Source organism: Pholcus phalangioides, unplaced genomic scaffold (assembly GCF_987345545.1).
Source record: "Pholcus phalangioides strain wild (caught in Gottingen) unplaced genomic scaffold, Ppha-v1.0 ptg000003l_1, whole genome shotgun sequence".
Taxonomy (NCBI): domain Eukaryota; kingdom Metazoa; phylum Arthropoda; class Arachnida; order Araneae; family Pholcidae; genus Pholcus; species Pholcus phalangioides.
Window position 1 is genome coordinate 19,286,366 of NW_028301596.1, and position 24,958 is coordinate 19,311,323.

General features: G+C 33.8%; 1 protein-coding gene across 2 annotated transcripts; it reads right to left on the reverse strand.

Moving 5' to 3' along the window:
* Positions 1-851: 851 nt before the first annotated feature.
* Ada3 (transcriptional adaptor 3) lies at positions 852-24,514 on the reverse strand. Of its 2 annotated transcripts, XM_089245569.1 has the most exons (12): positions 24,370-24,494; positions 19,420-19,553; positions 17,519-17,614; positions 11,251-11,420; positions 10,547-10,666; positions 8,130-8,246; positions 6,724-6,844; positions 6,073-6,169; positions 5,180-5,289; positions 3,401-3,514; positions 2,339-2,532; positions 852-1,357 (listed from the first exon to the last, which is right to left on the reverse strand). In XM_089245569.1, the coding sequence occupies exons 4-12, from the start codon at positions 11,302-11,304 to the stop codon at positions 1,211-1,213; spliced, it is 1,074 nt and encodes a 357-aa protein (XP_089101695.1). In that variant the 5' UTR covers positions 11,305-11,420; positions 17,519-17,614; positions 19,420-19,553; positions 24,370-24,494; the 3' UTR covers positions 852-1,210. The 2 variants fall into 2 exon arrangements, with proteins under 2 accessions (XP_089101695.1, XP_089101694.1); XM_089245568.1 differs by lacking the exon at positions 17,519-17,614 and having other exon boundaries at positions 24,370-24,514.
* Between the last annotated feature and the right edge of the window lie 444 nt (positions 24,515-24,958).

The following is a 24,958-nucleotide window of genomic DNA, read 5'->3' on the forward strand; positions in this document are numbered from 1 at the left end:
ATGACCATGCAAAGTATGACAAAATTGCTTGTTTAGATGCATTCTATTATTTCTTAAAGTGTGCATCATGGCTACCAGGGGCATCACGTCAAGCAGAGAATATTGCTAGAAGGAACTAGACTTTACTCAATTCATGTAATTATTTTTTTCATGAGGGTGTCACAGGCATATGATCACAGGAGTTGCAGGTGTCGAAAGAATCATTGCCTTAGTTTTGTACAAGAGTTCTGAATCACCCTGTCAATGCTTGAGCATATATTAAATTCTTGCTATTGTGCAGGTATCAATGCTGTTCTTAATGCATGGGCCCACCCAGAGGCCTCGTGAAGATTAGATATGATTAAAAATTTCAAGAAAAAGGATGCCAATTGGTAGGCAGACATTTTTAACCAGATAGAGGGCCTTAGAAAAATCACTTCGACCATGATGCTCTTAAAATGGCATACTAAACAAAGCAATCATAACATAATTCAATAGTTTGGGTGGGCACCTGGCATAATTGGTGATTTTGCCAAGGTAATTTCTTGTGAAATTATATATGGATGCTCATACATTTTTGTTTTTCATTGAAAACAAAAGTGGGCCTGGGTCGTGATCTTGGCATACGAAATACGTATAAATGCAATAAATTCACAATGTGTTTTAAACTTGCCAAAATGGTCGGTGATTATGCATGATTACCAGATTTATCACATTTACCTTAACATATACTTTGCTGCACTGTATTTAGATATGGGATATAGACAATGTCTATATCATATTTCCTATGACGTCAATAAAAATATTCTTGGTACGGTTTTCTATTGAAATTGGTTCAGAACAACAAGACGGTGCACTCAAACAATGGAAAATAAACATCCTCTAAATTTATGTACAAAATAAATTCCATAACTAGCACATTGTGGCAAGATTTTTTTATGATTTACAATGAACACAATTTGCCATCACACAATTGTAAATGACTACTGGTATACGTACAAACACACACGAAAGAAAGAAAAAAACTTTCATAACGAACTTCATGAGAAATGTTTGGTGAGTATACAAAAATTCAAAAATATGTCGTATGAAAAAATACTCTGCCCCCTAAGATGAAAAAAAGTGAGAAACATCGCAAACACGTCTTGCATTTTCCTCACTGCAGTTCATTAACTCGAGCAAACAACAATCTATCAAATAAGTTTCTCGAGTAGCATTCAAAATGAAATGTTCATATGATGGAGATACCTTTGCTTTCTAGGTTCTTGATTAGGTCTTCTCGCTTCTTGAGCACTTTTTGAATTTGATCTCTGTCGCTGTTTGAAATGGCTTTCTTCTTTTTCTTCTGGATCACCCATCTCTTCTGACATTCTTTAATCTGGAAATCAAAAATATAGTTTCATTCAATATTATGATGTTTTAAATGAAAAAAAAATGCAGTAGAACCCTGATAACTGTAAATTTTTTATTCTCATGGTTGGCACAATACTAAATTTAATTAAAATAAACCTCTAACTTGACACAAGATGGCTTAACCCTTTATATCCCGACAGTACTTGAAAGCACCAGGTTAGATAAATTTTTTTTGAACTGTTTCTCAAAACGTTTTTTTTGTCTTTAATTAGAACTAAAATGATCTACCAAATAATTTACAGGATAAATATTTATTATGATTACATTTATACTTTTAATTTATTTTATAATTTTCTTATTCTACTTTTCATAATGTCGGATATAAAGGTTTAAATCAACTACAATTCGTTCTGTGTTATCACTAAGTTTTTTGAAATTGCCCATGCATTGGTCAAATCCATAAATATTCACACAACCTTGCTCTCCTCTACTTCAACACTTCTTGGTTTCATTGATTTTTAACATGAAGATTCTCCCTCATACCTTGGGATAGGGTCGCTTCCCACTGTTTGGAATCTGAAAACTCGAGCATATAGACTACAAGTCACGAATAAGTGTGAATGATACCTGAAATTTTTGAGTGAGAAAGATCTAAATTTTTTAGCGAATAGGAAAATTTTCCTAATTTTTTTAGGCAATTGTACTGCTCACTCACAAATAAGAGATATTTCAACATGCTATGTGCTATTAACCCTAATTCGAGATTATTTGAAAAATTTTCATGAAAAACTTCATCTATAAATTAACAAAAAAAAATTATCTGATGAAATAAAATTGTTTAACTATGTGCAACATATATATATTTATCTGCACTCTTGGAATGTAGAGTTATCATGGTACTGCTGTAATAACCTGATGAATACGAATCATACAATCATCTTATAGTATGACACCCTCAACAATAAAATTGGTAAAAAATTTGTGATCTCAATGAAATAGAACTAACCTCTGCATCAACAACTTGCAATTTCTTTCGTAGACTTTGCCGAGCCATCTCTTGCTTAGCAATTTCCAAAAGCTTCATTTTCTGCTGCTTATTGTGTTCGGATAAAGCTTGCAAAGTCTGCTGTAAGTTTCTTAGCTCCATGAACACTTCATCTTCAGGATTATCACGTTCAGACTCGTCACAGCTTAGAATGCCTTCAATATTCACGAGAAGGAAAAAAAATTAAAAAGACATTTACAATAAATGGGGCATTTTAAGAGGGATATAAAATATTAAACTTTCTAGGATTGATTTTCCACAGTTGCATATTTCTTGAAGTTTGCCATAAATTTCTAAGCAATACCATTTTAGCTAATTTAATTAACAAATCAATACGGTTTCATAGACTTTTCTGAATTAAGTTCAACTTTTTTTTGCATTGGGTAACTTCTGAGAAAAAAGTATTTAAAGTTATATATGAGTTACGGTACATGGGGATGCTTAACCTTTTGAGATTGAATCAAATTTGATGCTCAATTTTCAAGATCTTTTTATGAAAAAAAAATTACTTCCGTTCATTGAAAAGTTATGTTTGGGGAAGGGTCTCTAGAGAAATTCCAGAGCATCAAATTATCCGAAATCTCCAACTTGATTATAATATGCTCTATATAATTTTTCTTTATTTACACTTGCTCTCTCTTTATTTCTATTTTTATGCACTTTAATTTAGTAAATTCGGATATTTTCCGTCATGGGCTTAGCTGGCTGTAAATCATTTCAGGATGATCCGCCAGGACTATGATAGGTCATAGGTTAGTTTTATGTGCTTTTATGGACCGATATATCAAACATGATGAAGCAAACATATTTGATACCCATGATTTATAGATGTTAAACAAAGACAAAAAGCAATTAAACCTCTTTCGATACTTTTTTTTGTCATTAATGTATTTTATGGAAAACCACCACCTGCAGAGAAATATGCTAAAAACTTGATTGAAAATCACAGATTGAAAAGTTGATTTTCTTTATGATCTCAATCACTACTTAGAATAGTCATAAAATTAAAAAAAACCCAGTCACCTATTTCCTCCAATGTTTTCTGAAGCCTTTTTTCAACTTCTACGTAGTTGACCATTTTTATTGACTTCAAACACATCTTGGGTTTCTTGTCACTGGTGGAACCAGTACTCCCATCTAAGTATGTGGGGGGGGGGGGAGGAAACATTGCAATTACATTGTGAGAATATCAGTAAATACCAAAAAAATATAAGATAAATATATGCAAAATAGTGAGGCAGATCACTACTGCGATGCTGACCTCACGATCTAAGAAAGATATCACAGCTCTTTTTGGCTGCAAATCCACAAATGTTGGTTGACCCAATGGCGCCGTTCAGTCATAATCTATACATAAATGAAGCATGTTCTAAAACTACGGGTTATTCAGTTACTATAAAGAATGGCAAATTTGATCGTGCCTCATACATGCACAGTAATGCTTATTTCAGTGCGGGCAGGGGCAACTTTATCTGCTCCTTGAGATAATATTACAAAAGAATATATACATTCATCTCACATATAGACTTATATTCACAGAAGAAATGATGGCACTGCGGTAACAATAATGGAACTGTGATTAACCAATTAGAGACATGACACTGTATCAGTTCACTTCAACCGCACTAGTAAAGTAGGTCAGGTTATGATGCCACACATCACTGGACGATCAAAGCAGAACAGGCAGTTACATGTACAACTGGGTTAGAGAGAAATGGTATAAACAAGTCAGCCTTCGCCCACTTTTCTTTATGCATGCAATTGGAGATTATGAAAATACAGTCAGGTGATGTAGGTCATCAGCATGTCGCAGCAAGTTCTTTGAGCATGTCAAAGCAAAATTTTTCACTGTATTACCGCATCAATTTATTTTTGTGTGTGGCAGAGAATAATGAAGTCACAGAGTAATGATGCCACAATCTCTGACATGGAGAAATCCATTAGAAATTCCTTAGGTTTGAGGGTTGTATTTCTTTCTTTATTTTCTTGCCTTTTTATGGTGTGCTTATATTTACTACCATTTTTTTTTACTTGGTATACAATCCTTTCATTATTTCTTATAATATGTGACTCAATAATTTAAAAATGAGTGCAATGGGAAAAATAAATATACTACAGGGTGTCTGGGCTAAAGGTATCCAAAAGTAATTGCTTATACTAAGAGAACCATACATACTTAGTCACGAAAATGCTGCACAGTCAATAGGGGACTGCTCTAAGTTTTCTACCAACACAACACTTACGTATGTCCTGTAGACAACTACTTTAAGATACTTGTCACAGCAGTTCTGCGATGACTGCCAGTCAACGCATGAACGCCACAATGCCAGATTCAGTCTGTGATTTAGTTACCTTTTGGCCAGCTGGATTTAAATCAGTGATGTCTGTTGTGTGTGAAATGAGTAGAATGTGGAGTCTTCCACATCTGTATTTTTAGTATACCTTTGCAACAGTTGATTCAATAACACCTGGAATGCTAATAAACACTTGGAAAAAGATTGAATACTATTAGGACATCTGTGGAGCCACTAATGGTGCTCATATTGAACTTCATTAGCCTTGCAAATAAATATAGACTTTCTTTAATGCAACTAAAATTAATAAATAATCGTGTATTGTTCTCTCACTATAGTCATCACATTTTGATACCTCTAGCCTGGACAACATGCATTACAGACATCCACTGAAAGAATTATTACTCAAAGGACTAAATATAATTTTGAAGATACAAATTAAACTCTATATTCTTTTAAGAAAGATTTCAGTAGATGGGGGGGGGGGGGGAAATAACTTGAACTATACCTCGTCCCGAGTCTATATTATCTTCAACTGATGTGACAATGTTTTCTTCAATGAGGCAGTTAATTATACAGGTAGTCAATTGCCCATAGGTTGATTTATCTTGTGCTTCACTGAAAACAATATTTATATGGTGAAAAGGAAATCAAATATGCATCAAATGGAAAAATTATAAAAACAAGATTTGATTATAAATTAAGGTGGAGATGGTTTCTCTCACGTTAACTGAAGAAAAATAAAGGTATCCACTGACATTAATTATTCTGTACAATAGAACTCTATTGAACTGTGAAATGAAAATATATTGCAGGCACCATCATGTGTGTTCCCTGTTATTTCATGACAAAGAAAACCAACCCTATTGCACCAGGGTTAGGTTACAACACTATGGTAAATCATGTTCCCTAACACGATATAACAGGCTTCTATTGTAGTACCTTTCCTTTAGCACTCACAGAAGCACTAAAATATTTTCAATGACATCACTAGTATATAGATACAAATATCTCTCAAATGACAAAACAATAAATTAAACATTGTCACTCAGTTTAAGATGTATAATTTATGGAATGATAATTTTTGCATCACAATTCTACTTTTTCCAAATCAAAATTATAGAACTGGAAAAACCTCATTTGTTTTCTCGTAACTGATAATAATTCTAATCAATGTATCTCAAAATTTCATTGTATATTCCAGAATCTTCCTTCCATTCATTCAAATTTATTTGAGGCGAAATAACGAGAAATTATGTTGTTTTTTACTTGGATGTTATTAGAAAGTTTTTTAGGTTAACAACATTTTAAGCAATATTAAAAAAAAAAAGGAAATTCACATGAACAAACAATGAAATATAATTTCAGAGATATAAGTGCATCATTGATAAAAAAAATTACTTTTCTTTTTCGAATTTCTTCAACAGTTTCTCTGCATCACTTGAGCCATATGATGTTGCATTATTGCTTCCCTTGAGCTTTTCATTTACTTTTTCTCCTTGAAAGAGATGGGAAAAAAATCCATCATTACAATTTAGAGGAATTCCCTACCAGAAGAGGATATCATACCAGAAAGTAAATATCTAAAGGCAGCTGTAAACTAGACAAGCATGCACAATTTTCCTGTCAACACCACAAGGTACAAGCATGCTTACACAAGAACACTGGTTTGTACTTGGAATATGTCAAGCTCAGGTGAGATGCACATTTACTTAGGCAGTATTTGTCTTTGTATATGGAAGAAAAACTCCAACAGAAAAATAATAGCACCAAGTAGAGCTCACTGTAGCATAAAAAACTGAGCTTACACAAAACACTTGCATTCTACACACTTTCAGTTTCATTTGCAAGAGCATGAATTATCAAAATTTATTCAATCTTCAATCCATTCATACATTACAAAGGCCTGTGCAAAATTCTATTGATGCTCCCCAGCACGCTTGTACAAAAATATTGAACACACATGCTTCAAGATCACAGTTATGTGTGTAGCCATCTTAAGATTCATAGTTTGGCATGCTGAAGTTTAGGAGAGGAAATTTTTTTACACACCTTCTTTTTGTTCTTCCTGTATTTCTTTGATACTCCATTTGTACCCATAATGTTTTCCAAGGTTAGGCACTTCATAATATTCAGAGTCATGTTCATAAGAATTAATCTCATCTTCCAGAAACTGAAAAGTTAGAAAAAAAGATTTTATAACAATTTTCCTGAAAAATCTTGATAGTTAAAAATACAAAATACTTGATAGTTAAAAGTCTGTTATAAAGACAGTTTACAATCATGAGGAAAATTGTTGTTATAACAGATTTCTCATAATAAGTGAATTTCCAATTTTTGCTCTGTCGGGCTATGCAAATTGAGCAAAATTGCTGCTTTACATGCATTAAAATGTGTTTCATAGATAATTTCATTCTAATATTAACAAATGAAAAGAACTCTTGATATGAAATTGATTTTTGGTCTCCCACCTGTTGATTTCCCAAGACAGTTTTGTATAGTTTTGCTATCAAAGCAATTTAATCAGCCAACTGAACAATTGAAATTCTCAATTATTATATCACTGATCAATGCCATGGCTGCATGAATTCATCAACATTTTACAGCTTTTCAGAAAGCTTTTTTAGCATGATTTTTTCAGTCATTCGAAAAATGACTTTAAACTTCTGGTCCCGTGGTCTCAGTCAGGGAAAGACAGAAGTCACACAAAAAAAAAAAAACCCTATCATGCATCCCACGTGTACAGTGAGAAAGCCCAAAAATAGGAGGGGTTTGCAAAAATTGGATTCTTCTGTGTCCATTCTTTGTTAGAAATGTTTCAGAATAATTTTTACAAGGAGCGTGTGCCATGATAAGAGTCATTATGTTTGATTCTTGAAGAGAAAGAAAACTGGCATTTCTAAGAATACTTTTTGACGTTATAGCAAATGCTCCCTAATTTTGAACTAGCTACAACCAAATATATTTTATAGCTTTAACCTCAGCTATTTGACAATCACTTGCAAATCACTCATTATAGTGGGATTCTCATTATAAGCTGTTACTCATTATAACAGGCTTTTACTGTATTTTATATAAAAAACATGTGGACACAGCTTTTTTTTTCTCCCTTCAAGTTTTAGTGAACATAATCAAATGTTTTAACCACTAAAACATTAACATTCTACCAGTTGTTTAGAGCAGCGGTTCTCCTGGCAGACACACTTGGATGATAATGTGGGAAGACCACGACCCATAGGACCAACTGCAGCAGTTTAATTATTTTTAACATTTCATGGCATAAATGATTCTCTTTAATCAGCAGCACACTGATAATACTAGAGCTTCAACCACTCTGAATATGATAGGCCAAATTTAGCATGCAAAAGTTGGCAAGAAATTAGCCGATGCTGTTAACACAATAATGATGAGAAAATGACACTGCAAAATTTAAATATTAACATCAAATATTTACATACCCTTATGTGTTCTTGAGTCAGATCAGCAAAATAAGGCTCTATGGATGCCCAAAAACGATTTGGTGTGTCACTCTTTGGTTTCACTGGTTCCACTGGAGTCTCTGATATCCTACTTGGCTGAAAGATAGATTCCATCAGTAAACATCTTATGTGTACAACATTAATATGTAATATTTTTAATCATCATCACGGAAATTTAAAAATGCAAAAACCTGTAACAAGTAATAAAAAAGAAATAGTCTAATCCAAGAGGTTCAAGTGGTCAACATCAACTATTAATATCCCCAACAAGTAATTTTAAATTGACATAAATATTTTACTACTACAGTGACACCTCGGTTTTCATCCATAATCCGTTCAAAAAAAATCAGCGAAATCCAAAACCGATGAAAACCAAGGCAATTATTTCCATACGAATCAATGTAAATCCAATTAATTCATTCTAGACTCTCCAAATTAATACCAAAAACACATTTTATAGAGAATAAATATAGTGTTTAATACTAAAAACTGAGCCTTCGCCGTGCCTAGTGTCACTGTTGTATGCCAGTGCGCCTGTTAAATTTTTTGAACCAGCCTCTGCTTGGCCTTAATATCATTAAGACATTAGCATTCGTCCCACAGAAAAAAACTTCACACCAGATTTCACTACACGTACATGCACATTCCAATACCAATTTGTTAGAGGTTCCACAGAAAAATATGGACGAGGTGCATGTCTGGTTTAGTAGTAGCATTTGTCCCAAGCATTTTCTTGGTGAAATTGGCATACAACAGTCTGATCTTTTCACAAATGATGGCCTCCAAAACGGAATCCTCTTCCAACGGATTTTGATTGATCCAAATTAATAACTGTTCTACATCTTGAATTGTTTGTGATCTTTGTTTCGTTAGCACATACTCTTTTGTCTAAATAGAAGTCTGTCACAATAGAAGTTATCGTGGATGGCGACTTTCTGTACACACACACACACCGATTTCAGCAATCTTAATGCCACTCTCATATTTTTCAATGATTTCCTTCTTCAACTCGATCTTTTTCCTGCCTTCTTCTTCAAAGGGCTGCTGGCTCTGGAACTTTTATTTGGTCCCATGGAATTTTTTGGCTAGACGCGTGGGGTGATTGATGCTCTTAGAACAAAAAACAATGGCACACTGAGTAGGAGAACAAGAATTAGCAAAGAGATCTTGTGGGTACAGCGACAAAATCTGAGGCAACCAACGAAAACGGGACAAATTTTTCATTGAAATAATCGACGAAAACCAAAATTGACGATAACCAAAGCCAACGAAAACCGAAGTATTACTGTATTTCGAATTCGTTTTGAGTGGATTCCTAGTGTTTTTTGTCACCAAAAGAGCAGGGAGAAAAATCTGCTGGCAATCTTTTTGATATGGTAAGTTTGCCTTTCAAGTGTTCTGGTAAGTTATCATTTGAGTGCAGCCCAGAACAGTTTTTCTTTGTGAATGCAGCCAATTTATCAAGTTTTTAATCATTTACAACTTGCATTACAAAATTTTTGTCCAAATCAAATAAGATCTAATTTAGCTTGTAAAAACCGTTCTCAAAAATAGGTCAAATAATCATATTGTTATGGGTCAATTGTCACAAATTATTTAGGGTAGGCAGAAGTTCCTGCTGCAACTGATATACAATGTGCTCAAACCTGCACTTAATTTGCCCATAAAGCTGAGCATGACAATTGGTAAACTTTATTTGCTGCACTACAATTTGCATATGTTTTAATGTTATAATTTAGGAAAAAGTCCTAGTAAAATATATGGTTAAATATGTCAGGCACAGGTTCTTAGTAAGCAGACTTACAAATGAGGATCTGAAAATGCTATTGCAAGAAGATATCACACAATCAACCACATAACTGGCAAGACTTTCACAAGTAAACCAGTTGACAGTGGTACAGTCTTCCTATGTGCCTTTAAACAAGAGGGCTTTTCAATTCATTATGCCAACAATCAAATCCCATTATTTCTATGACCCATTACCACATCTTGAGATAGAATGAAAAAATTTATAATTTTGAAGACAGGACTCTATCAAAGAGATCAGGGGTTTTTTCCCATGTACATAAGAACAGACATGCATGAGCATACACACACATACACAATTGCTTGGAAAAGAATCAGGGGTCTGTCCAGACTTTGTTTCAAGGACCCGTTTTTTGAAGATGATCATTAGTTTTGCGAAAAGTAAGTAATTTTGTGGAATTGAAACAATAATATTGTACAAAAGTGAAATGCCAAATTTATGGTTTTGTTAATTTTTATTTTGTGAAGGATCCAAAAAACTGACCCAAATTTCGGCTGAACAGACCCCAGACAATGTACTCAGTGTTTAACTCTATAGACAACAAATTCAAGCGAGTTTTATAAATAAAACACTTATTTAACAATCCAACCTGTGCAACTTTTGCTTTCTGCCTTGGAGGAGTATGACTTTTGCCACTGTTGTCTTTACATTTCTTTGTGGTAGATTTTCCTTCGGACATTCGACTTCTTTTACCATTGCTTTTGGATTCCTGTCAAAACCATTATTCTTTGAATTTTTTTTTGAATAATCATGACTTTCAGAAAAGTTCTTTTAACAATATTTTTTAAAAAAAGAATCAGAATCATTGATTTTTTTTTTGCCCATAGATTTCCCCCTTTCAGCTCTACTTTATTTGCATTGTTCCCATTCTTGATCATTACTCTCTCTCAAATCCAGCAGCGAGACCATTTCTATCAAATTTGATTGATTAATTTGGTGTTAAATATTTAAAAAATGAGGTCACTCTTCAGGCTAGTTCTATGTGCCTGCTAGGGTGATCGAAAACTCATTGTTTTGCATATATCCCTGTTAAGCTGAGGTATACTTTCCATTGATGACAATTCAATTAGATCGATAGGGTTATTGCTGGCAGTGATAGCAAATATACTTAGTTATAAATAAGTTCTTCCTCAACCAGTGGTCAAAGCTACCCTTAGGGCAGAGGTGCACAACCTCCAGCCCACAAAAGTTGTTCCAGTAGAAAAGTGGCTATATGCGACCCTGTGAATGCTAATTGAAAAACCACAGTGCTATACATAGTGAACAATTTTCTATAAGTAAAGAGCAATTTACCTGTTTATCACATGTTAAAGATTTCCTATTTTTTAACGAAGACAACATCTGCATTTCTTTCTCCAGTTCATGCCGCCTCTTTGTGACAGCTACCAGCAAATATTCAAGATCAAACTGTAATGGATCTAAGTCTTCAACTGTAATGCACTCATCTTCCTTTTTCTGCAGAACTTATGTTAAAAAAAATCATTAGTATCCTCATAAACTTATTCTTCAGATAAAAAATTTATATATACATATAATATATATAACATTCAAATTTCTGATGTATTTAGTGATTTGTCATACTCACTTTGTTCAGTCATGGGCATATTAGAAAATTTAACTTAACACCATGACCGAATCAAGAACAACACCATGGTTGGAAACAGGTGGATTTAAACTTTTGCCATCTGATGGCTACACAAATTTCGTCGCCCTTCTGCCATTCAGGTCTAATTTTCTGACCACACATTCCTCAAATTTTCCACCCTGGGCCCACTTGGGCTCCCTGCAAATATGCTTCAGTCTCTAAGTTGCTCTTTTGGTCACTGATATGCTTGCATACTTTCTTGGTCACTCTTTTGGTTATGCACTGAACTGATTTCCCACTCTATTGGTTACTCACTTTCTAGGTCGCTCACATGATTGCACACACACACTCTAGAAGTCTTCCGCTCTCTGGCAGAGGCAGATGTGTGGTTCCCCCCATTACACTAATTTTCTCAACCATTCATCCCTCAAGTTTGTCACTCCTCTAAACTTGGCCCCCTGGGCTATAGTTTGCTTAGTCCCCCCCGTAAATATGCCTCTAATAATAAATGCAGAAAAATTGGTTTAAGAGCATTCTTTCAAATAAAAATATATTCCAATGTGCAAACAACAAAATGTCTACTCTTGCGAGTACAGTAGAACCTTGACTAACAGAGCCACTATCAACTGAGGCACAGTCTGACAAAAGTCAGTTGTTACTAATCACTTTCATTTTTAGAACAAGACTAGTTTTAGCAACAAATGGAAAAGAGTTGTGGTGTCAATAAGAAAATAAATAAATAGAAACAATTAAAAGACTGGAAAATGGCTAACCAATCATGAAATGGTGCTAGAATATGATGTTAGGAAGAAAAGGTGGTCAGAGAATGGAAATAACACAAAGCAGAAATCAAAGAATTTTTTGATGAATTTGACTCCACAAAGCCTCTAAAAAGGGTGAACATCAAAAAGTATTTTGACCTTTGAAGATCGGACATACCCAGCTTCCTATATCAGAGAGATATTGAAAAAGGATGGGTGCATCCAGAAAGTTTTATTATAAACAACAAAACATTGTCGCCTCAGACGAAGGCAACAAAAAATCAAATACATGTAAAAACGATCATCAATCTGAAATCATATAACAAGTAATTAAAATCTAAACAACAAATGCCAATGGGCAGATCAAAATTATAAACAAGATTATAAGATAATGGCATATAGTCCATCTCATAAAAAAAGCTAGCAATTGTCAGTTAATCGAATGATTGTTAATAATCCAAATCTAAATGTCATTGATTGTCAATAATGAATATACGATATAGTCAGTAAAATTTTGAATCGCAATGGATCAGCTAATCACAGTCATCAAAAGGTACTACAAATAAATAAGCAAAAGTAGATTCAGAAAGCTTGGTCAAGCAGCTTTAACTCAATTCAGACAGCAACACACTCAAGGAGTGGTGCCGTTTCATGGAAGAAGGCAATGATCATTAACATCAATGGCAATTCTGATATTATTGGCATTACATTCTAATATAGGCCTTTCCTTTAACCTGAAGGTGCTGTCATGAATGCAATTCCCACATTAAAATATTCAAATGAAAAAATACTTGGCAATCATATAGCCATTTAAAATATATTAATCAGAGAGAAAAACACATTCCTAAATTCTTTCCTATGAATCTCAACTACTACTACTTGACCACACATGCAGCTTGTACACATACCGGTGCTGAATTTTTAACAAATCGGTACATGCCGGAATGTGTGTTATAAGGGTGTATGTGTGACCTCTAATGTATTCATGTTGTTAGAATTGTTATTGTTTCGTGTTATTGCTGGTGCTGCCACTTATATTCCATATTTTGAAGTAAAGATGGTAAATGCTTGAATTTTTCAGTATCGTGTTGTGGGTCTTCCCACTTTTTGCAGAGAGACTTTTTTAAATAAGGACCAGCTTGCATTCACATCTCGAAATCAGAAAAATAACTTCAGCCGATCACTACTGCGCTGTCACCAGGGCTCAAACTTTGATTCTCATGATGAGAGTCCAGCAGGATGCCTACATAACCGCACAGTGGCTGGGGCTCTTAAGATATATGTCATGATCCAAACTTGATTCGCAGGGGATTCTGAGATGTTGATGAATTGTGTTCGTTTTGGTGCCGCTGTCTTCCACATTTTGAAGTGAAGATGATAAATGCTTAAATTTTCATGTCATGTAAGTATTATGTTGAAGGTCAGCCTGTTATCTGCAGAGAGACTTTTATGAATGGTAGACCGGCTCTGATTTGTGTCTCGAAGTTGGAATGAATTTGGAACCATGAATATAAACTTTAGCACAATCATTTTTGCTTAGACAAGACATAAATTGCTGTGCCGCAACATACTTTGTTTTACATGATATCTCTGAATTCACAGAGACAGCAGGTGTTTGCAGTCAGAATCTGAACTGGCAAAAATAATCAAAACATTCTCATGATTCATGACATATTTTTGTTGATAATATTTTTCTTGATGTATCTCAGCCTATCCTCTTCTTTGATGAAATCTTGTTTTCAATCAGCAAAATCAGAGGATTTTTCCTTGCAATAAAGAAACCAGAAATTTTTCAAATAAGGTGATGAACAGAGAAAGCAGATCAGAGACTTTCACCAGTGATTTTGTGAAATGAGAGGTTATAGACCTTTTTAATAGCCCAAAAATGCATTTAGTGAAACATCTAGGGGTCATCGAAGATGAGAATAGGCTTGATATTAAAATTAAAAAAAGATCAACAAAAATATGCCTCGAATCGAGAGAATGTTTTAGTTATTGGTGCCAATTAGGATTCTGACTGTCTTCGGTGTCTTCTCATGTAGCCACTGTGGTGGTTGGCTGAAGCTGGTTTTCGGTGACTCCCAATTTAGAGGAGCGAATGCGAGCCAATCTCCCCATTAAAAGTTTCACTACAGAGACCAACACACCTACAACGGTACAAATATTCAATAATAACACTTCACTCACAGTTAAAAAAAATTGATGGCAGACCTATAACAAGCATTACAAAGAAACAAGCTTCACGGTCGGTTCACAAGTACACACACATTCCACCATGTAGTAATTCGTTGAAGTGACACACAGGAATATGAACGAAATGCATGTATGGTTTAGTAGTAGGCATAGTCTATTCTTTGTGTAAGCAAAAATGATTGCATCACTATTGAGATTCATGGGAAGGAATTTAAGAACGTGTATTCTCAAATTAATATATTTGAAGTGACTATATGATCGATAAGTATTTTGTTTTTAGGTGGGAATCACCTAATTTTAAGGTGAAAATCACGCTCACGAAAGTGCCCTGGGTACAGCAAGCATTGGAGAGAAGCCCCACCTCCAACTGGTGTCATCAATGTTTGGTTGTTCAGCAAAACACATATTATTTAAATTCAGGTCACACTCCTCTTAAAACTATGATGCCCCTCTTTCTCATTCAGAAATTAGTCCCATGGTGACGAGTCTTTCACAGGAAGCCAAGGTTGATTCAACAAATTTAAGAAGCGGCATAAGATTATAGAACTGGATATTCAGAGAGAAAGCTATCCTCAGACAAAATAAATTTACACTTTATGATCTGCATTCTTTTTTTAAATTAAAGGGGTTTTCACATTCTCAGAGATCATCTCTATTAACTGGGGTTAGAGATATAAAATTCTCGATAATAATCTTTAGGAGAATATTCTTGAGAATAATCCTTAGGAGAATATTCTTGAGAATAATCCTTAGGAGAATATTCTTGAGAATAATCCTTAGGAGAATATTCTTGAGAATAATCCTTAGGAGAATATTCTTGAGAATAATCCTTAGGAGAACATTTAGAATACTCTCTGGAAGGCCTACTATTATAAATAACTTGAGAATATATTCTTATTATTCTTGATAAGAATATTCTCCAGTAATTTGTAATAGTCCTTCCAGAAAATATTCGCAAGAATATCTATAACATGTAATATTATTAATAAATAATCTCTATAAATTACTTGAGAATATTCTCATCAAGATTAATAATTAAAAATATTCTCTCTGAAAGGACTATTATAAATAGCTTGAGAATAATTCTTATTTTCTGTAGCAATTCATAATAGTAGTAGTACCTTCAAGAGACTATTCTCAAGAATATTAATAATCATAATATTATATTATAATAATAAAAACAATTTCAATACATAACTTGATAAAAAAAAAATATTTGTAAAACTGGATGGATGACTTATTTATCGCATCACTGTATACTTAAAACAATAGATGCCCATTTCAGTAACGTTATGAGCTCTATATTTAAACATTTTAGCATAATTTGCCATGAGAAATTTTTCAATCAGTTTCAAATTTATATCTAGTATATGGTCCCTAAAAGTGGTCATTTTCATATAATCGCTCATATCTTGCGAAATAGAGGTGAGATTGGAATGAAAATTGATTTTGTTATGTTTTCGACTATGCTGATTGGAATGAAGTGAAAATTAATGTATGTTTCTATTCATAAATTTTTAAAATATGTTTTAATAATTCATAATTCATATTTAAAAAAAAGCCAAATTCCAAATGAGTAAAAAAATTATGTTTGGCTCCTTAGAATCTATCATTTAAAATTAAAAGTAATGAGATACCTAAATTATTTCAGCAATTATGCTCAATAATTTTTCAATAATTTATATTTCACTAACTGTTTGTTCAGAATTGATGAAATTTGGTATTTCAGTATTTCTTGAGATTCTGAATCCAAATATGGAAGAAAAAAATGGGGTTACCATGGAACTTTCAAAAGTTGGATCTGGTTTTAACATCTAGATGACCCCTTAAGAAAAAATGAACTTAATACACTTATGGAAGGTCTTAAACGAAGAAGAATACCTTTCTTATTTTTTTACAATAAATATAACGTAAGATATCACCATCGTTCGGTTAAAAGTTGTGTGTACTGTACATTGAAGAAAATAACAGTTCTGTATCTTCTCAAATGAAGATGATTATACAAGAATAGCTCCCTCTGTCAATCAACTTTGGTTTAATTTTTTTGTTTTGAACTTATTTGTGAAAATTTATCTAATTTTAAATTAATCTCCCTGAGGCAATGGAAAGTTCCAGGGGAGCAGCAGAAGCTACGGGAATAACATAGGAGCCTATGTATTAGATTGCATTAGGGGGGGGGGGATGGGAGAAAAAATTTCTGAAAAAGGGAGCGATAGGACAAAAAAGATTGGGAAACTATGATATAGACACTCTCATTGGAAATTTTAGAGAAAGTCAAAAAGAAGATGAGCTGAATATTATCATTTTCGGAAGAAAAAATAGTATAGTGTGAAGTTTCATACAGATGCTGTCAAAACAAAAAACTGCAAAAATTTTGTTTTATAGCATAATGACTAAGGTATTTTTTGTATGGTTTTCGAAACAAAAATGTTTACTGAAAGTCAGGCAACAAAGGGTGCGAACTGCATACAGAAAACTGTTATTGACCACTGGGAAAAAATAAAAATTTATTTATAGCTACTGTTTTTAATTTTTTACTCACTATTTGGCGAAGCGAATAGTTAATGTACGTAATGGACTGAATATAGCATAATCAGGGTTGGCAAGGTTTTGGACAGTACAGTAAAAACCATGGTATTTACCATGGTTTTTACCATACTGTCCAAAACCTTCCAGTCTAAAACTGTCCTAAACTGTCCAAAACATCCTATTTATAACTATAAGTGAAAACTTTGCAATTTGATAAGGAGGTAACTTCTATAATCAAATATTAAACTTTATATTATATAAATTATATTATATTATTAATTACATTAAATATAATAGAATGTTAAAATTCAAAACAATATATGTAAAGGGTTGCATGACTGATATCAGGTTATCAAACAATTGAAACTGAACTGTCTTGAGGTTAGATATTAGATTTATGAAAACATGAAAGATACAAGAATGGGATAAAAATTTGTCGCATGAAAATTAGAAAAAAGCAATAGATATTACTACAGAATCAAATTAAACTTACGTAATAATCGAGCACTAATAATCAAGAGCAGCTGCGCCTTTTAATATTCGATAACACATAACTAATTTAGCTGCCCTATCTGTGCCAAGATGATTTCTAAGATAACAAAATTTGAAAATATTCTTTCAATTGATGCATAACTTGGGGGACATGAAAATGAAAAAAAACAGTGTGTTAAAGACAGTCTTTTGATAAGCCTTCATCCAGTGTTTTTCATATTGCTGTCCCGCATGCGATAGAATTGTAAATATAGCTTGAATTTATTCGGTAAAATATTAGCTCCTAGCCTCATAAGAAGAGCAGCAATTTAAATTTAACAAAAGCTTTGGGTCTTGAAGTCTTTTATCATCATATAGGCGTAATCAGTGTTTGTGAAACTGTGTTCTGTTAGTCATGAGTAGGTGCTACATAGTGGCCTCATTTTCTTCAGATATTTTCCTTTATTTATAATTAGTTTTTAAAAATGGAGAATGTAAAATACAAAGATCAATTTTTAAAATTTAAAGAAAAAGGTTGAAAAGTCAAAATAGAACAATTTGCATCAAATAAACACTACACCATTGATATATATTCACATCATTATATTGCTATCTAATAAAAAAATAATATTTATGTTGAGTTTCACAATAATGCAATGATTATAACTGTGACTATGCACATTTGGTACCTTCAATATAATGTATTTTTTAAAGAAAAGTGTTTGGAGAGATTCGGCAGGGTTTTGGACAATCACTGTCCTAAATACAGTACCTGCTTCATGATCATACATGAAAAATAAAATGTGAAGTAGAAATAACATTTATAACAAACTAAAAAATTTAAAACTGTGTTTATTTAAACATTTATATGAGTGATATTAATTTACTATCAGATTTCCAACTTAAAACCATCAATTTGGTGAAACAGTTTACTTAGAGGAAAAAAAACAAATGACACCTTTTTGAAATATTTTTGATTTAGTAGATTTTCTGATAGTATTTTTTTTAATATGCTAGTATCATGAAAAAAAACAACAACAAAAAATCCAAAAGGTTTCCACATAAAATTTTGAAACTTGGAGGTTTTGGACAGTTTCAGACAGTTTTCGACAGTTTATCCCGCGTGTCCTGTCCAAAACCCCAACCCTGAGCATAATGTTTAAGTAAATGCCGTATATTGTATGTATTTTTAATGAATAATGTATCATATAAAGTGATGAAAATTTAATACAGCAATTAATTACTATTCACTAATAAATAATTACTTTATTCATTATTAAAAAATATATTTACTTTATTTTCAATTAATTTATTTCAATTTTATACAAGATTGTTACATAATTTCACACATTAATTTGAATTGAACCTCTATTAAGCAGAAACCTGTGTTCAACAGAAAAAAATATTGGTTCTTTGCGATTCCGTCAAAGACAAGTTTTACTGTATAAAACAAAAATAATTAAAAAAAAATTTTACTATCTAAGAAAAAAAGAATATTCTCTATTATTTTCCAAATTTTACATCAAGGAGAATGTTCTAGTTCTCAAAGAATATTCTCACATCTCTAGCTGCGGTTCTCTATGTCCGATGCAACAACGCGAGGTTGGTGCACTAACCCCTCGGTGTGTAACTCTCTGTGGTAGGAATCTTTTTCTGTGGTTATGTTGCCGTTTCTATTGCACCACTGTGTCAGGAAAGTTTCTGACAAGGATGAACCGAGTATCCAACTCTAAACATCCTTTGGTACTTTAGGGCCACCTGGGCTACAGCACCTCAAGTCATGAGAATGACAAATGCAAGGGAAAGCTCATTCAACGCATGAATGATGAGCGGAATGAGTGATGGATACAAGCAAATATGGGTTTTCAATATTGAGTAACTATCTGGCTAGCACATGTAGAAAAAGAAATAAAAATTGCATACTTGCTGAATATTTTGAGCATGTTGCACCGGGATCACCCACAGAGAAATCTGTGAGCTGAAGTACATGCTCCTTGCCGTCATGGTCCTTTCTTCTACCCTTTCCTTTCATATTGACTTGAATGTGAACATCAGACCTATAAAATAAAAGTACTTATGTAAGAAACAAGATTAGATCACTGTGAAAAAAAAAAAATAGAATGAACCATTATGGTATTGCTGTTTGACCCGTTAGAGTGTTTGTTGGTGAAAGTGGTGAATGGTACAGATATTCCCAAGGTCACAACTAGAAATTAAAATTTACTCTGTTGCCCAGGGCCAGCGTTTATTTTGGCACCCTCCTCTTGATAATTTGAATGGGAAAAAACAATAAATTCAGCAACCCTCTTAATACCCACCCTAATAGATGACCACATTAAAAGTTCATGCACAATATTCTCAAGCTGTTAACACTCATGAACAGCAGTACCACTGATACCAATAACCATGATTTCCTGCAACATATGGTTGCCAACTAAGCATTGCCAATATTATGATATTGGTACCAATTCTCAGATTAAAATATCTGTAGTTTGTTAGCGACGAAGTGTTTGCTGTGTGACAAAACATTTTGAAATATTTGCAGAAGAAAACATGTCATATCAATAAGAAAACGGGTGACCATATGTCCAGATTTTCCTGACATTCTGGCCCATTCAACTTTCCGCCCTCCCCATGAAAATTGCCCCATTTCTTCCCATATTTGAACGAAGCCCACTTGAATTTTTATTCATCCGTAGATTTGCAGTAGCACTTCATTTCTCGCCCCATTGCCAATTTTTTCCCCTCAAGATTTTACCAATAATTGGAAACTTCATTCAATTTTGGTACCATATTTGGTGAGATACGGGGAATTATCAATTACCCGTATTTTTGTTGAGAAAACAAGACAACACTGAGATTGAGGGATTTTCTTTAGAGACTTTTAATTTATATGGAGCACCATTTGTGCATTTTTAAGATTTTTTCTATAAATATCCGGAAAAATTGAAAAAGTCTGGTGTGTGATCGGAAGGTTTTTATAAGGGGTTAATCGAAAGCACACATTGGCGCCTATGCAATATATATAGGGTGAGTGGCATGGACTTTAGTTACACTTCAGAAAGCCGCCAAATAAGGCACATTAGTCACATTTGAGTATTTTCACTGTGCTTGGATGTTACGACGGCTTTACTGTCTCGTTCATCTACTAGGGCTTTAAACCTGCAGAAAAAATGTTTTTTTTCCCCCTGATTTAATCCTAATGCAGATCAAGTGCATCCAAATGTCAATAACTGCTCATGAAGTGGGCCCAGCTGTCATTAATTGATTAACAAATATTCCAATATATTTGCATTGTGAAAAGCCACTGCATTTCTTATTCATTTTCTATTATTTATCATCATGAGAGATGGGGTCATGAGCCATCGTGACAAAATAAAAGCGAAATCACACATATGGTAATAGCTCCAGCATTTTTACCATGTTCCCTCTAATATCTCATTTGCATATTTGCATGCAAGTATGTTAGCGATTGAATGAAACTTTTCCTGTGCATCGTTGTATTGCTGAACGTTGTGTTATTTAGCTTTCATTGCACAGTGGTTCTGCTACATAATCTGCTCGCAGTCACATTCCAGCAACGATTTCTTTCCTGTTATTTTTAAGGTGTTAAATTGCTTTTTTTGAGCCTAGGCTTCACAATGACTGCCTGTGGAATTTGTTTTTCCTGTAAATTTTATTTCACATTTTCATTAATTAGTTAGTATCAATGTACCGTATGTTAAATTCTATGGTTTTTGAACACATGTAGATATGGATGCTTATTGGATTATATTGGTATAACTATACTCTGTTCGTTCTAACTTGGGTCCTGATGTAAATAAAAGCATGTGTGCGATGCCCAAAATGATTGGTTGAAGAACATTTCACCTTTTCTTACTGTGCAACACCGCCAAAAATATAGTACTTTGTCGTTTGCCCCTCGTACCATAAAATACCTCATAATTTTTTTTTTTAAATATTTATTCCATATTATTTCACAGTTATCTGGAAGACTGGAAAAATATTTTTTAAAGATCGGTCAAAGCGTTTTTGCTGCTATGTCTTCAGGGTGGGTGGTGACAGGATACGCCTTTCTCACTCAAATATTACCATCCCCTTTTTAAACGGAAGTTTCATTTTATTATTATTATTCCTATTCGCAAACAGATTTGATATACACTTGTATAGCTTTCTTCAAGAGGTCTTGCAAAAAAAAAAAAAAAAAAAAAAAAAAAAGAGTTTTCTTCTTTATCGTTTGATGACATAAATGAAATATGCGTGCCTATATTTTTTGCAGAGCCATTTGAAAATGCATTTCTTTGCAGCTGCTCTGGACTCCTATAAACAAAGTTTCTGTCAATAAGATTTTTTTTCTCATCCACACGCTTTCACGTACGCTGAAGGGGGGGGGGTCACTTATTGTTCGTAGTGAATATACGCATTTCAAAAGAATTCTCACTTCTGCTTGAGCAGCTTGTTGGGAAGAAGCAATATTGGTTTCGTCGTAGGCGGCGAGCCGAAGAAGTCTGAGGATTATCACGTAGACGTGAAGGTAACGTTTTGAAACTCTGGTTCGAAAGAGTAATGCTCATTTTTGATTCAGTTAGCCTCATTATGACAAACACTATAGATCCGGTGAGAAAGCCTGGCCTGGGGGCCCATTAAAGATTGCAGTTCAGGGCTCTTGCTGCTGGATGTTGGGATCATGGCTCGCAACCAATGCACGGATAAAAAACCGAAATCGTCTTGACAAAAAACAGGTTATCAACAACAGGTTGAAGTAAAGATTCGAAATAATGTGGATGACTCTCTCATCAAATTGGAACTTCTACAGCCCGTGGATTATTATGAAATATTTAATTATACAGACCCGCAAGAAAAAAAAAGGGGGCAACACAACGGTAAGTTGCTCATAATTTGTTTCACGTTATAATTGGTAGCATATCCCACCCAGGAAAATCATACAACATAAATTAGCTCAGAAATAAAATTGTAAAATTCTGAAGAAAAAAAAAGTAATAAGAAAAAGTTATTGTTTTCTCACTATCTGCCGTAAAATAATAAACAACTCGCACAAGCTTTTGTAACGACCATGGCCCCACATCCTGCCGCAAGACCCCCCCTCCTCCCCATGCCGTGATCTTTGGCGGGCCCTCAGACCAACCTTTCAACAGCCCTTCTATATAATAAACTTTTAGCGTAGAAAAATAAAAAAATGCCAAGAATTGTCGCAGGCGATATCCGGGCTGGAGCCCTGTCATCCCAACTCTTGAGGAGTGTGCCATGATAACGACAGAATACGTTATCGATTTTTTTTTTGAGATATATACCTCTTTCTATTTAAATTAGTGTTATCAACAGTTTTTATTTCAACAAAATTTGGAGAACTATGAAAATTTCCAGGAAAATTCTTCATAACAAATTTACAATCTCGCGTTTGAGGAAAAAACTCACGTGTTCGGAACACGTAATGAAGGGGCGGGTAAAATTACAACCAATAGAGAGAAAGGATGCGGAGTGATATCAAAAATTGGTACAGCGGGTTATTTACATCAGGACCCAAGTTAGAGCGAACAGAGTATAGGATTGTTACTGCAGTGAAGAAAGGAGGATGAAAAAAGAGAAAAAATCAGGCGAGCGGTAAAAAAAACTTCCCCATGTTATTATGCATTGGGTTGCAACTCGTGGTCTTGGCATGCATTTAAAGGTAACTAAACATTTTCACCTACCAAGGATAATGTTTCACATTCATATTTTATATCATATTAATATGCGATCCGAACATGGGGATAAAATGGCTACAGCCAAGGATTATAATCCTTTTCAATCACTAATAACTTGCTGAAAGAAGTCTGATTAATTCCCAATATTACACTATACTACTGTTTGGCCATTATTTTCAATTCCTCCACACTTGATTTGGCGCTATTTGCTAGGGTCACCGGCGGGACTATAGTTATACCGAATAACAGTTGAAGAAATTTCAGCGAGATGAAGTTGGCAACATATCTGTTTGTGTATAGTAAAAAACTTAGCGACCATAAGGTAAACTGTTTATTAGGAATTAACTTGAACTCATTTGAAAAAACTCATACCAATACATTATTATTTTTTTTCAAACAGAGCACAACTCTAGTCTATCGCCATTGGCAATTTACTATCTATAATGAGTTGCGCCAGAAGTATAAGTGTGTGTACCCAACAGTCTGAGTGTACAGCTAGTGTTGTGTCTGATCTTTTCAGTGCTGCCATCTGTATTTCAGAAGTGAAGTGTAATGTGACTGAAAACTTGTACTGTTTGTAGGCCTATTGCTCTCTGTGGTGAGACTTTTTAACAGGGAGTTCAGCTTACATTTGAACCTCTCAGTTGGGAACGACAGAAAACCAACTTCAGCCGACCACCACTGTGGTGATGGTGAAGCTCGAACCCGGGTCACAGAGATGGGAGTCCGTCACTATGACCACTCAACCAACACCAATACATATTGAAGAATAGAGTGGTGTTAACTCCCTGAAATATGAGTTGACACCACACACTTCCCTCCCCTTAATATATTGTGAAAGATATCTTTCACGGAATACTATAACAGCTGTTTTTGCACCCACTGCCATAAGAAGCACAGCGTATTCTTAATGTTAAATAAGTATCATATTTCCTTCATTCCCCCATATGAATTTAATGGTTTTTATCAAATTTACTAACAGTGAATATAATTAGTTTTTTTTAATATAAATAGGTGAAGAACATTAAAATTTACATCCAATAGCAAACAAACAAATTTTAATACCAAACCAAATATTTAAAGGGCAGTCATTGTAAACAAAAACCTTTCCTATGTATATTATTACATGGGGGAATATAATATTAATGTTAAATGTAAAGAGCATAACCATTTAAAGAATGCAATGCATAGCTTGGATATTTTCCACCAACTCTACTTAAATATCTTCATCTTTCTTCTTTTTTCCAGACAAAAAACATTAGAAGTAACCACACATAGCGTCTTTGTAACCGCTATGTGGTTCGGACGGCTGTGGAAGCTGAGGACTTTTTTTTTTATCACCTCGTATGTATTTGGATATCATTTTATCCTAATAAAAAAAAATATTTTTCTATGAAATACCTATAGTAGACTATATGTGAGTTTTTAATAGGAAAAATACTAATAAATAATGTCGAAAACATTTCAGTCGAATGACCATTATTATTTATTGAATATTATGACTAGGCTGACCATATTTTTCGAGAGAAATACGGGACACCGGTATTCCAAATACGGTAAAATACGGGACATTGCCAATTATTGCCAAAAACGACGCCAAAACCAAACACAGTTGCCAAATATTGTTGAAATTACGGAAAAATCACAATGGCGAGAAATGATGCATTACTGCAAATTGCAGTGGATTAAAATGTATTCCACGAAAAAAAAAAGTTTACCAATGCATATATGGGAGATTAATATTCCCATATATAGTT

Excerpts from the sequence above, each read along its gene's own strand:
- Ada3 (XM_089245568.1), bottom strand. The coding sequence starts at position 19,528 with ATGAAAGGAAAGGGTAGAAGAAAGGACCATGACGGCAAGGAGCATGTA. Across the intron at positions 6,845-8,129 it reads TGACTCAAGAACACATAAGG|TTTCTGGAAGATGAGATTAA; the intron begins GTATGTAAATAT and ends CTAACTTTTCAG. Across the intron at positions 1,358-2,338 it reads TGCAAGTTGTTGATGCAGAG|ATTAAAGAATGTCAGAAGAG; the intron begins GTTAGTTCTATT and ends TTTGATTTCCAG.